General features: G+C 39.4%; 1 protein-coding gene across 1 annotated transcript in view; it reads right to left on the reverse strand.

Moving 5' to 3' along the window:
- Positions 1-221: 221 nt before the first annotated feature.
- The window catches only part of LOC120527233 (RNA-binding E3 ubiquitin-protein ligase MEX3C), a 28,959-nt gene continuing 17,173 nt past the window's right edge, over positions 222-12,007 (reverse strand). Inside the window, exon 2 of the mRNA XM_039750408.1 lies at positions 222-1,623. Coding sequence (XP_039606342.1) covers positions 374-1,623 — 1,250 coding nt within the window. The 3' untranslated portion in view covers positions 222-373. The remainder of the gene's footprint in view (positions 1,624-12,007) is intronic.

Raw genomic sequence — 12,007 nt, forward strand, 5'->3', positions numbered from 1 at the left:
GATGTGCTGTTGCGGGTAATTCAGGCAGAGATGCCACGCCAGCAACAAATTCTGAATTTAAAACAAAAGTTTGTCTGAAATCAGAAGAAAACCTGACTTATTTGGAACTTGGTTTTTGTTCTGTGTGTCTTACTTTAGCAGCCATTTGGGGGAAAAAAAAAATATATATATTTTTTAAATGACAAGACCAACAACTTTTTTTTAAATGACAAGACCAACAACTTAAGCCCAATCCTTATCCTTGAATTTTAGTCCGACTATCTATAAAATAATAAAAAAAACACTAAATAGGTACCAAGGAGCTCTACCTGCCTTCTCACATTATTTCTTAGCCCACCCTCCAATTTTTAGAGACCACGCAAACATTGCGATTTCACATGTTGTAGATCCGTATAGCCTGTGTAACGGGGGTCTGACACACAGGGCACAGTGGCTCATTTTTTTCGCAGATTCGGTTTGCACATTCCATGCAAAAGAGATTATGGCCACAGGGCACCAAGGCAGCAATAATCTCACTCTCAAAACATTTTATACAGTCCCGTTTACTTCGGCAGAGACCTGCAGAGCTTGCGGAGTCTGGAGGTGAGCTTGAGGTGGTACTGTCACTGGAGGACGAAAAGGCTGGGATGTACATCTGAAGGTCTGGTCCCTGACTACCCATGCTGAGGGGATCGCTTCGCACTCGGCGAGCCAGAGGATGCTCCAGGGCGTCAGGGAAGGTGGGAGACAAGCGGGGCGTAGAGGGTTGGCTGTCTCGGCTATGGCTCTTTCCCTCAAATCCAGAAAAGGTGCTGTTTTGATCATAGGTGCTCCAAATGGCTTGCTGCTGATGAGATGGAAGAGGAGCAGACAGGGAATCGAAACCAGGTGATTCCATCCCTCCCAAATCATCGGAGGTTAAGGGAACAAGAGAATCTCCAAACCAGAAACTATTACTGGTGTTAAAGGGACTTGTGGGGCTGAAGTCAGCCATACGGTTGCCACCAAAAAAAGAATCTGTAGAACCACTTCCCAAAGAGCTGGAACTATCATTCCGGTAGTTGGAAATCATTCGGGCGCTACGGGAGCTAACACCAGGTGGGGCCCGGCTGAAGTTTAGCCAAGCACTTCCTGCAGATCCCGCTTCAAAGCTAACATCTGTGCCATTATAATGAAAGTCATTCTCTTCTCCAGACATCTCCACATAGTTGCCTGTCCTCACAGCAATGTGAGCCTCAATCTCTTCCCGTGCTCTGTCCACATTTTCGGGCATGCCTGTCACTTCAAACACTGGCTCTTTGTCACGGCTTGGCGTTACAATATATGTGTGTGTCTGCTGCTGTATTCGCTTTATGGTGGCGCCTTTTGGGCCAACAACTAACCCTACAACCCTGTAGGGTACTCGTACCTGGATGGTGGTCTGGCCTGGGAGGTTGGGGGCCCCAGGGAGCCCTCCTGTCATAGGGCCATTTTTATTGCGAGAGGCCCGGATCATGGAGAAGTGCTCTGCTGCAGATAGTATTTCCCGCTTTGCCATTGCCACATCTTCCTTTCGACCAGTGACCACAAAGACTGGTTCATCACCACGCACAGGAGTCTTGATGTAAGTGTTTGTCTTGGCCCGCAAAGCCTTAATTTTACAACCTAATTAAAATAAAGAAAGAGAGAGAGAGAGAGAGAAAAAAAAATTAAATACTCCTACTTAAAAATATGTTACAAGAGCCTTCCATTGTTTCATGAATTGGGTGGTGCACAGCAGTTCTGCTAGTAATAACCAAATACCAAAATATGGAGGAACCACCACCGACCAATTACTTCTATATAATAATAATAAAACAAACAAAAAAAAAAAAACCACATGCTTGCTATAGGTTTAACACCATAATTTGACAATGAATTGGATAATGAAAAATCTGAAAATTTTTAAAAATTATGGAGGCAAACAAAAATGTACTATACACGTTTAAACCAGCATGAAGACAGCCAATCATACAGTAGAATAGTGAACAATATTTAAATAAAAACCCGAAGAATTAATCAGTAATCTTAGTGGATTTTTAATGGTTAATTAGCATGGATTTTTACTGATCAGCATCTAAACTCGAAAATTTAAGTACATGCAAACAGGCAATACTACAGGCTTTGCAAAGTTAACCTGCTCCTAAATATGGAGAAATGTGTCTGACAAGATGTAAATATGTAAATAAATGCTTTGAAATGAAAACCGTCATTTCCACCCATAAAAGTTGAAAGGGTGGGCCCTACTGAACGAGGACTGTGTTTTGGTAGATGAAACGTTGGAAGAGCGCACGAATGAACATTTACAAGTACGTGCAAAGGGCCATATTTACAGCAGATACTTTAGTTTAGGACTCCTGGTGATGAAGTAGGTGCTCCTTCAATTAAAGCAGCCACTTCTCACAGCACTTCTGGGCAGTTTTTACATGCTGTCCTGTCCACTGCACGGAGCACGCGCTTCACTAACAATTCACCAAACAAGACACGGTACTCACTAGAGGACACCTTTAACAGGCAACAAAGGCAGTTTTCATTCTAGTCACATTTCATGCTGTGTGCAGTGTCGCTGAAATAAATAAACCATTAAATAAGAAAGAAATAAATAAAAACATATCATTTAACAAGTAGCTATAATTATATCACTATTTATTAATGTATTGTTACATTTGTGTATTTAATGTTGTGCAAAATATTTCTCTATACCTGAAAACCCCTTCATAAAGAGAACTTTCATAACTCAAACATATAATTACCATTAATCTAAATGTAAAAACTAAGTAAGCATTTTCTGGTTCCCAAATAGTCCCCCAATTTCTGTTCAAATAACTAGTATACATTAAATTTGAGCAGAACAACAGTCATCAAAACAAATGCTAATAACATATTGTCCATTCGTAAAGTACTGTATAATGAGGCTTTTTACTCCCACATTTTCACGTTCAGAGGAATGGACTTTTGGCATTTCTTGGGCTTTTGAAACTCTGACACAATCTTCTTTTGGAGTTCCTCTCACAATAATGTTTCGCTTTTGAATCTCCTTACAACACAAGATGACAGGCGCACTGCACTTTAACACCGCAGCGGTGCAAGAGTGACTAAGACTGATTCTGCGGCACAAACATCCAGCCTTGTGCAGACTGCAAAGTTGATCTGGTGCTGGTGACAGCAGTGTACATCTTGAACACCATAAAAATTGTTTTGCAATTCTTAAGATGAAAAAAAAAAGGTATTAAAAGACTTTTCATATTCCTAAATTTTCAGTTTTTTAATTTGGTGGAAGCTTGTATATTAAATCCTACAAGCTTTACTGAATCCATATATATTAAATTGAAACTACATAGCTCCTATATTACAAATATTAAATTTGTGCACACATAAAAAGTCGGAATGTGATGTCAGAGTCTCCGTTTATGATCTACATGTGACAGAAAGCTGCCATGTGGCTCCAGGATCAATGTGCCTGCTTCAAGGTTTGATGAATGGTTCGTTGTGGTGAAGCAAAATGCTGATATACAAATACATTCGTGGTGCTTTTATATTCAAGTGCCGCATATTTCCCAACATAATGACAAGATACATTTTAAAAGTCTCACATACCATCTTTTTTTTTTTTTTTTGCACCTTCACAACAGCATCAGAATGTAAGGTAGCGGTATTTGAGCCACAGAGAAAACTACGGACGTGGTGAAAAGGTCCATTGTGTGATCAAAGTGAAAATTTCAGCACTGACTCCAGCCACAGTCCACTCCTTGTGAATCTCCCTCAGATTCCTGAATGGGCTGTGCTTGATCTCAAGGCTTTGGTTATCCCTCTTGCTTGTCCACCTTTTGCTGCCACGTTTTTTCCTTCCACTCAACTTTCCATTAATATGCTTGGATACAGCACTCTGAACAGCCAGCGTCTCTATCAATAACTTTTTGTGGCTTTCCCTCCTTGTGGATGGTGTCAGTGACTGTCTTCTGGACAGCTGTCAAGTCAGTAGTCTTCCCCATGATTGTGTGGCATACTGAACCAGACTGACAGACTATTTAAAGGCTTTAGGACACCATTGCAGGTGTTTTGGGTTAATTAGCTGAGTGGAGTGTGACACCATGAGTCTACAATATTGAACTTTTTCACAATATTCTAATTTTCCGAGGTACTGAATTTTGGGTTTTCCTTAGCTATAAGCCATAATCCGCAAAATGAAAAGAAAAACATTTGAAGTATATCACTCTTGTGTATAATGAATCGATATAATATACAAGTTTCACTTTTTGAATCGATTTACTGAAATAAATTAACTTTTCAATTATATTCTAATTTATTGAGATGCACCTGTAATAGATGGTAGTTACTATTTGGGGGGCTCATGTTGTTATTGTGTACAGATAAGTCTGTCCACCCAAGGCTGCTTTTCACCTTGCCATTGGTGATGCAGAAAGCAGTGTCAGAAAATAGACATCTGACTGAGAACCACCCAGAACCAGTGACTTGCAAGTTGATAGATAGATGCTGGCACTGTCATGATACAAGTAGTAATTCAGTGAAGCTGGATAAAAACTTTTTATTTTTATTTTTTTCTAATTGGGACTAATTATATTAGGATGCCTTGTGCTGAGGTACTGGAAAGAATACTATGCATGAAACCCTTTTTCAGCCCTTCTAGGTTTGTGCATCACATTGTTTATTGATGAGTTTCCTGCCCTGGGCAAGTTGGCACATCTCTGAGACCTACTTGCTGCATAAGATGCCGTGCCGTTTTGGATGAGTTGTGATGATTGTAGACCTGTATCAGTGAAATGTACTTCATGCTACAGGACTTAGTGATAGTCAACAAAGTGTATAAAGTGCTGTATGATTTCTAAATACATTTTTGTCTATTTATAATTCAGCACTCTAATGTTCAGTCTCCACACTGACATTCGTGATTTTCATATTCTGGTTCTTTTGCTTTTGGTTGAAACTGACTTTTTTTAGGCAGTCTCTGCTTTTCTTGCATAGTGCCTAAGCACAAACTGGCTGACCATGGCCTTTGAATTTAAGGCACTTTCATGTCAAGCTCTACTTTTTAATAGTGAGACTACTTTGAGATTAGTGTAATTGGTTCAAGGCACAATGTAACAAAACAAGAAAAAAGCACTTCTATGGAGAAGAGCAACCAAGTACTTTCCTGAACTGAAGATCATGTCCTTCTGTAATGGGCAGTAGGAGTTGAATATTTTTAGTCGGAAATAGAAAAGGATGTATTTTGAACTAATTTAGGCCATAAAGCATTCGGTGTGTCAAGTAAACAGTTAATACTGGAAGAGTATGTAGTTCCAGAGCAGAAACCAAGGTGTTTTCTGAACACACATGGCTCTTGTAATTTGAAAAGTTCCACAAAAAATGTTTCTGCTGAATGGTCATGTTTGCATTATGACTTTCATTTTTCAGTGGTATAACCAAACTATATACTCTAACCAGATGTTTTTCCATGTTGCTTGGAGCAACAATATTTATTAATACAGTAGAGAACATTTTCATACAAACTATGTAGCTCAAAGTGATTTTACAATCTGAAATAAAAAGGAAGTTAATGTAAAACAAACTATATTAGGCAATAATACAGTATGTAATTGACAAAGGTACTGTAGTGCATTAAAGTATGTAATGGCCAGGACGACAGGGAGGGAAAAAAAAAACTTCCAGTTTGGCTAGAGGGGAAAAAAAAAAAACTATCTGCAGGCGTTCCAAGGCCAAAAGACCACCTACTTCACTAGACATTCTACCAAACATGGATGGTCTAAATCAGGTTTACAAGATTCACATGGAATTTGATGATGATGGTCATGTGGACCTCTGGGACAACCCACTATTCAATCCATAAAAACAAGGGGGCAGCATGGTACCTTGATCAGGTGGTGATGGTGCAGATCCCCATCACATAAGAACCGGAGAAGACAGCAGAGAATAGAACAGATTAGTACAGAATTGCAGAACCCAGAGGAAAATAATTCAATGCACATATAGACTAATGGGAATACAACTAAAATATAGCTGTGAAAAAGCCATTTTAAAATAGGTTTTTTTTTTATTGTTCTACAGTGCTAGGCTGGTGTATTTCTGTTGGTAAACTATTCCAAATTTTAGGTGCATAACAGCACTGCCTCACCACTTCTTTTCGGTTTGGCTCTTGGATATTTAAGCAGACTTTTATTTGAAGACATAAGGTTACAACTTGGAGTGTAAGGCCAGGTTTATACTTCACGCGACGCATGCTCCAACAGACGCTACTGCTACACAAGCGTTTTACTGTTTATACTTGTGCACGTACTTTACGTAAATCTGTAAGCTTCCACCAGTGCTAACAATGCTAGATATCATCATGGTGAGAAAACGTTCAGCTTCGCTGTGTTGTGAATTGCCTGAAACATCCATCCATTAAATTCCAAGGACACCTTGCCACAATATCTCTTAAGAGGATGTTTAATGATTACATCCATCAATCTGGAGATGTGCCTATTCCATCAAGCATCAGGTGTGAGAAAGAAACAAAATCCCTGGACAGGGCATTAGCTCATCGAATGGTGAACACAAGCATACACGTACACTAGTGTCATTTTAGCATCACCAAATCCCTAAAACTTCATGTCTTTGGAAGGAAACCGGAGTACACTGTGGAAACCCACCAGGAGAACATGCAGACTCCAGGCAGGTAACACAAAGGGACGCAATTCCCTGTGAGGGAGCAACGTTACCACTCTGCCACAGTGCCACCACAACATGTGTAATTATTATTAGTATTCATTATTTAAAAGAAGTTAACTACTTATCTGTAAAATGTTACATACATCATGAAACTGATATCAAGTATAAATCTAAGGATTCTAAATGGGCAGAGAGCTGGAATATAATAAATGTAATGTGTTCTGTGTGTGGCAATTTGCTGCTGTCAGTTTAGGAGGAAGCCCCAGAAGCACGTAGCAATTAACAACTGGGTCGGTTTTAAGATGACGTTTACGACGGTCTACTTCATGATAAAGTAAATTACGAGTTTAAAGTGGACGTTTTGAGATTAAAGCTTTAAGATTCACCATACATAGACGTATCCGGGACATGGGCTATAACATTTGCATTCCTTGTGTCAAGCCACTCCTAACCCAGAGACATCAGAAGCATCTTACCTGGGCTAAGGAGAAAACGGACTGGACTGTTGCTCGGTGATCCAAAATTCCCTTTTCATATGAAAGTAAATTTTGCATTTTATTTGACAATAAAAGATCCCAGAGAAAGAGTGGAGAGGCACAGAATCCAAGTTGCTTAAGGTCCATGTGCTGGTGTTGGTCCACTGTGTTTTATCAAGTCCAAAGTTAGCGCAGCTGTCAACCAGGAAATTTTAGAGCACTTCATGCTTCCCTCTGCAGACAAGCTTTATGGAGATGCAGATTTTATTTTCCAGCAGGACTTGGCACCTGCCCACACTGCCAAAAGTGCCAATACCTGGTTTAATGACCATGATATCACTGTGCTTGACTGGCCAGCAAACTCGTATGACCGGTATTGTCAGGAGGAAGATGAGACACCGAAAGCATCCTGGGTTTCCATAACACCTCAGCAGTGCCACAGGCCGAAAGCCTTAATGCCACACTGTATTGATACAGTAATTCATGCAATAGGAGCCCTGACCAAGTTTTGAGTGCGTGCATGGACATACTTTTCAGTAGGCCAACATTTCTGTATTAAAAGTCTTTAATATAAATTTGTCTTATGTAATATTCTAATTTTCTGAGATACTGAATCTTGAGTTTGCATTACCTGAAAGCCAAAATCAGCAAAATGAAAATAAATGCTTGAAATACATAGATTCATTACACACAGAGTGATAAGAATTTTTGAATTGAATTACTGAAATAAAATTAACTTTTCGATGATATTCTAATCTATTTAGATGCACCTATAGATACAATTAGCTTTAAACTGTGCCTTTCACAATACCCTCTAAAGAGCCTTAAAATGAAAAAAAATTTTCATGCTTGAACGTAAAGCAAAAAAAATGACTAAAGCAGCATTTTTTTAAATTGACGCTTTTAAAAACTTAATAAAATGTGATTACAGAATGATTAGTGTTGCACAAAATTATGTGAAGATGTTAATATATACTTTATAACAATCAAACAAAGCAAGCTTTTTTACAAATATTCTGCCATTCGAAAAGTGGCATTTCACATGACCGAGTTAAAAGGTTACACAATTTCCAATTGCTTTGCTTGTGTGTATAAAACAGTCAGAAACTTTGTTACATGTAATGCACCACAACCTTTAAACTTGCCAAATGTCTGCCGTTTGACTGTCTGATTAATCATAGTAGGATGTCTTGGAGTCAATGCAGGTTCTCTTTAATTACATAAATAATGATTAATATGTAACCCTCTAGCACTATGCACATTAAGGGTAACTTTTTAAATATTCGTAAAAACTTGATATTTCAAAAAAAAAAAAAAAAAAAGAAACGTTTGAGAACAGTCTAAGTGGCTCAATAAAGTGATAATTCCGATTTTCAGCAAATGGACAGGTAATCTATCAATCACTGGGCATTGAACAGTGCAATAAAAGGCATCAGACTACTTAAAACTGTGGCAGGCCCAAGAAAATGCAAGCACACATAAGCACTTTTCTGTAATTTCACCGTCAGTCACTGAACATGAAGAAACTTACAAAAAGACATGTTTATCACCTCTGAAATTAAATAGAGTACCAGTTAAGACTGACAGAAATGAGATTTGATAAGGCAGCTGTTACAAAGAATGACACACAATTAAGAACATTAAGCCTGGAACACAGTAGCTACACTGCATTATAAACTTGTCTACATGTAGGCACAAGTGATGCGATTAGGCTCAAAAGCACCTTGTTTCATATTTTCAGATAAATAATAATTTTCATGCACTTTAGATCTTTCTTATTGTGTTCATTACATGTTAAAGAAAAAGGTGCCATGTTACTGTGTTAGAGCAACTAGCATCTCTGGGGTGTTGGCAGATTTTTTCTTGGCCTTTGTCAGTTGTGTGCACATATTTTCAGAGATTTGCTCTTTTCTACCAACCAGCTTGAAACTCCTGTTGATAAATTCTTCGGTTTCATGTGTGTACTGGAAAGATAAATTCACATAGTGCTAAAATGAGGTGGTATTGCTTCCTTTCACACCTCTCCTCTGGATGTATGAAACAGCAACAGAATATGCACTGATTTTAAAACTTTCACTCAAAGCGCAGTCATACTCTTATCAATTGTGATGTTAGTCCTCTTTCAGACTGTTTTATAGCTCACAATTCATAAATGAGGCTTGCCCTAAACTAACAGACAAAAACAAGTGAGTAGAAACTTGTCATTTCCTGCTCAGGGGTGGGGAGTGATTTGGACAGTTTGAAGTGAAACATTTATCATCAAAGTTGTTTAGATATAAATAATGGTTGAAGTGCTTTCTTTTGATAGAGCACTTTAAGTGGAACTTAACACTGGAAAATGTGTTTGCACTTTGTAAGTTAGGCTGTAATATGCTGGCACAAAGCATCAATCAAGAATATTGAACTATGCTATGAATTCACAGTATAGCTCAAAGGGAAATGTTTGCGCAAATTATATGTCTAAATGATGCAGTTCTCTTACACACACAACTTGTTTCTGAACACAACCATTTTCTGGGTTTGGTTTAACTAAAATCATTTATACTATGTTTATATGTGAACCATGTCTCAAACAGCAGATTCAAATCTACACTGTAGAGAAACTGAGACTGACATGGCCTGCCGCTTTTGAATCTTATTGCTTCCAAGGGAATTAAAACTATATGACTAGGAATCATAAGGGGTGGCTAACTATACTATTACTTCAGGACTTTTCAACATGGCCCCAAATCTCATACTGTGCCGCAGAACTTCTAATATGTTGCCTCAGATTGGCAGCCAAAATTCATACAGCACAAGCCATAATCTTGACCTCTTTTTTACCATGTCCACTCTCTCACAGTACAACAAACTGGCTCAGAAGTTTGACATGTCTCTCTTCCATTTGCACGGTCAAAATATGGCATTCCCTTCTTTCCATGCGACTTCTGTGGGTGTTGAACTTGCTCAGAGTCTCACTTGTTGGCAACTTTTACAGAAACAAGATCCCATCCCTACGCCTTACAACGCAGTACAATACAATTCGCATGAAAGTGGTTTGTGGAGAATTCAGTACAGTTGTGGTGAAAAGTTTTGAGAATGACACAAGTATTGGGTTCACAAAGTTTGCTGCTTCAGTGTTTTTAGATCTTTTTGTCAGATGTTTATATGGTATACTGAAGTATAAGTGCAAGAATTTCATAAGTTTCAAAGGCTTTTATTGATAGATACATTAAATTTATGCAAAGAGTCAATGTTTGCAGTGTTGGCCCTTCTTTCAAGACCTCTGCAATTCAACTTCTGGGCCAAATCCTGACTGATGGCAGCCCATTCTTGCATAATCAATGCTTGATGTCTGTCAGAATTTGTGGGCTTTTATTTGTCCACCCGCCTCTTGAGGATTGACCAAGTTCTCAATGAGATTAAGGTCTGGGGAGTTTTCTGGCCATGGATTTCTATGTTTTGCCTTTTGGCACAGTGCTCCTTCATGCTGGAAAAGGCATTGCTCATCACCAAACTGTTCTTGGATGGCTGGGAGAAGTTGCTCTCAGAGGATACTATTCTTTACTCATGGCTGTTTTTCAGGCAAAATTGTGACTGAGCCCACTCCATTGGCCAAGGATCAATCCCACACATGAATGGTCTCAGGATGCTTTACTTTTGGCATAACACAGGACTGATGGTAGCACTCACCTTTTCTTCTTCAATCTTCTTCCAGATGCCCCCAACAATCTGAAAGGGGATTCATCAGAGAAAACTTTACCCAAGTTCTCTGTAGTGCAATCCCTGTAACCCTTTGCAGAATATCAGTCTGTCCCGGTTTTTCTTGGGAGAGAAGTGGCTTCTTTGGTGCCCTTCTTGACACCAGGTCATCCTCCAAAACTCTTCACCTCACTGTGTGTGTAGATGCACTCACACCTGCCTGCTGCCATTCTTGAGCAAGCTCTGCACTGGCAGTGCCCCGATTCCACAGCTGAATCAACTTTAGTAGATGGTCCTGGCACTTGCTGGACTTTCTTGGGTGCCCTGAAGCCTTCTTCACAACAATGAAATCTCTCTATTCTAACTTAATCAGCATAACAAAGTGATCTCCAGCCTTGCCCTCGTCAACAATCTCACCTGTGTTAATGACAGGATCACTGAAATTATGTCAGCAGGTCTAAAATGCAGCGGAAATGTTTTTTTGGGGGATTGAGTTTATTTTCATGGCAAAGAGGGACTTTGCAATTCATCTGATCACTCTTCATAACATTCTGGAGTATATGTAAATTGCCATCATAAAAACTGAGGCAGCGAACTTTATGAAAATTAATATCTGTGTCTTTCTCAAAACTTGGCCACGACTGTATGTCCTTGATGGACAGACAACATGACAGATTTCAGTTTAATTAGTAATCTTTAAAAATTTGCAGATGACACTCAAAATTGGAGAATGGCAGACAATGAGGAAGTACCAAAAACAATTGAAAAAGTGGGACAACTCTCAAAACTGTGCAAAAACTTTGAAAACACAGTTTAACGTAAAAATGTGCAAAGTGGGCAAAAGGTCTGGTCCGGTTGAGAAGCATGCACTGGTATAGCACATTGCTGCACCCACCACATGTCAAAACAGCTGAGGACCCTTGGGACAGAGTGCTGCCGTGCAGCAGGTGACACCTTAGCACCACACCAGTTCTGATTCCCAACAGGCCTGAACACATTGGTTCACCGACAGTTTTGATTCTTCTGGGGATGGGGCTCCTGAGGGCTTTCCCCCATCCCCTTCATAATGAGAACGCAGCAGAAAGGACTCCTGACTGTCGTCTCAGAGCTGCCCCCATGCTTTCCCTGCAATTTGGAGGACCAGTTTAACGTCTATACAAGATGGGAGGGCAGTGTCCTAAAGG

This window comes from Polypterus senegalus, chromosome 4 (assembly GCF_016835505.1).
Source record: "Polypterus senegalus isolate Bchr_013 chromosome 4, ASM1683550v1, whole genome shotgun sequence".
NCBI classification, from domain to species: Eukaryota; Metazoa; Chordata; class Cladistia; order Polypteriformes; family Polypteridae; genus Polypterus; species Polypterus senegalus.